The sequence below is a fragment of the Numida meleagris genome, unplaced genomic scaffold, assembly GCF_002078875.1.
Source record: "Numida meleagris isolate 19003 breed g44 Domestic line unplaced genomic scaffold, NumMel1.0 unplaced_Scaffold401, whole genome shotgun sequence".
Lineage (NCBI taxonomy): Eukaryota > Metazoa > Chordata > Aves > Galliformes > Numididae > Numida > Numida meleagris.
The window spans coordinates 24,376-25,982 of NW_018364622.1; the positions used below are offsets into that span (position 1 = coordinate 24,376).

The following is a 1,607-nucleotide window of genomic DNA, read 5'->3' on the forward strand; positions in this document are numbered from 1 at the left end:
GCCCCGCCCCTTCCGGCCACGCCCTCAAGCCCCGCCCCTTCCGGCCCCGCCCGCAGGCAGCAGGACCTGTACCGCGTGCTGAAGGCATACACCGTGCTGCGGCCCCACGAGGGATACTGCCAGGCCCAGGCGCCCGTGGCCGCCGTCCTGCTCATGCACATGCCCGCTGAGGTGTGCCGGGGGGTGCTATGGGGCGCTATGGGGCGCTATGGGGCGCTGGGGGCAGCTATGTGGCGCTTGGGGGGCAGCGGGGCCCTGTGGGGTCAATGGGTTCCGTTGGGTTCCGTTGATGTCTATGGCGTTCTGTAGGGTCTGGTGGGTCTCTAGGGGGTTTATGGGGCTCAGTGGGACTCTATGGGGTGCTGTGGGGTGTTGTGGGGCGCTATGGGGTGCTGTGGGGCAGCAGGGCTCTCTGGGGTCAATGGGTTCCATTGGGTTCCATTGATGTCTATGGGGTTCTGTGGGGTCAAGTGGGGATCTGTGGGGCTCTATGGGGTTCATGGGGCTCAGTGGGGTTCTACTGGGGCTCTATGGGGCGCTGTGGGGCGCTATGGGGCGCTGGGGGGCAGCAGGGCCGTGTGCGGTCAATGGGTTCTGTTGGGTTCCGTTGATGTCTATGGGGTTCTGTGGGGTCTGGTGGGGTTCTATGGGGTTTAAGGGGCTCAGTGGGGTTCCACTGGAGCTCTATGGGGCGCTGTGGGGCGCTGTGGGGTCTCTGTGGGGCGCTGTGGGGCAGTGCTGACCCCGCTCCCCCCCCCAGGCGGCGTTCTGGTGCTTGGTGCAGATCTGTGACCGCTACCTGCCGGGCTACTACAGCGCCGGGCTGGTGAGTGCCGTGGGGCGGGGGGGCTGGGGGGCTCTATGGGGCACTATGGGGTCTCTGTGGGGCACTGGGGGGTTCTACGGGGTCTCTGTGGGGCACTACAGATCTCTATGGGGTTTCTGTGGGGTCCTGGGGGGCTCTATGGAGTCTCTATGGGGCACTATGGGGCACTATGGGGCACTATGGGGTCTCTGTGGGGCACTGGGGAGCTCTATGGGGCACTATGGGGTCTCTGTGGGGCACTGGGGGGCTCTGTGGGGTTCTATGGGGTCTATGTGGGGCATTGGGGGGTCTGTGGGGTTCTATGGGGTCTTTGTGGGGCACTATGGATTTCTATGGGGTCTCTGTGGGGCAGTGGGGGGTTCTGTGGGGTTCTATGGGATCTCTGGGGGTTCCTATGGGTTCCGTGGGGTTTCTCTGGTGTTCCTATGGGTTCGGTGGGGTTGCAATGGGGTTTTTGTGGGTTGAAGGAAGCGCTATGGGGTTCCTATGGGGTCTCTATGGGTTCCTATAGGTCCCTATGGGATCTATATGGGTTCCTCTGGGTTCCTATGGGCTCTGTGGGGTTTCTATGGGGTTTCTGTGGGTCCTATGAGGTCTCTGTGGGGTTCCTCTGGGTTCTGTGGGGTCTCTATGGGTTCCTATGGGTGCCTATGGGATCTCTATGGGCTTGTGTGGGTTCCTATGGGATCTCTATGGGTTCCTATGGGTTCGTATGGGATTTCTATGGTTCCTATGGGTTCCTAGGGGTTCCTATGGGATCTCTATGGGTTCCTATGGGTTC

The 1,607-nt window shown here is 62.0% G+C and overlaps 1 protein-coding gene across 1 annotated transcript in view; it reads left to right on the top strand.

Moving 5' to 3' along the window:
- Nucleotides 1-56: 56 nt before the first annotated feature.
- LOC110391545 (TBC1 domain family member 10B-like) overlaps nucleotides 57-1,607 on the top strand; it is a gene marked incomplete at its 5' end in the record, with an annotated part of 11,800 nt that continues 10,249 nt past the window's right edge. The window contains 2 exon segments of the mRNA XM_021383437.1: nucleotides 57-171; nucleotides 761-826. Of these exon segments, the coding sequence (XP_021239112.1) occupies nucleotides 57-171; nucleotides 761-826 (181 nt within the window).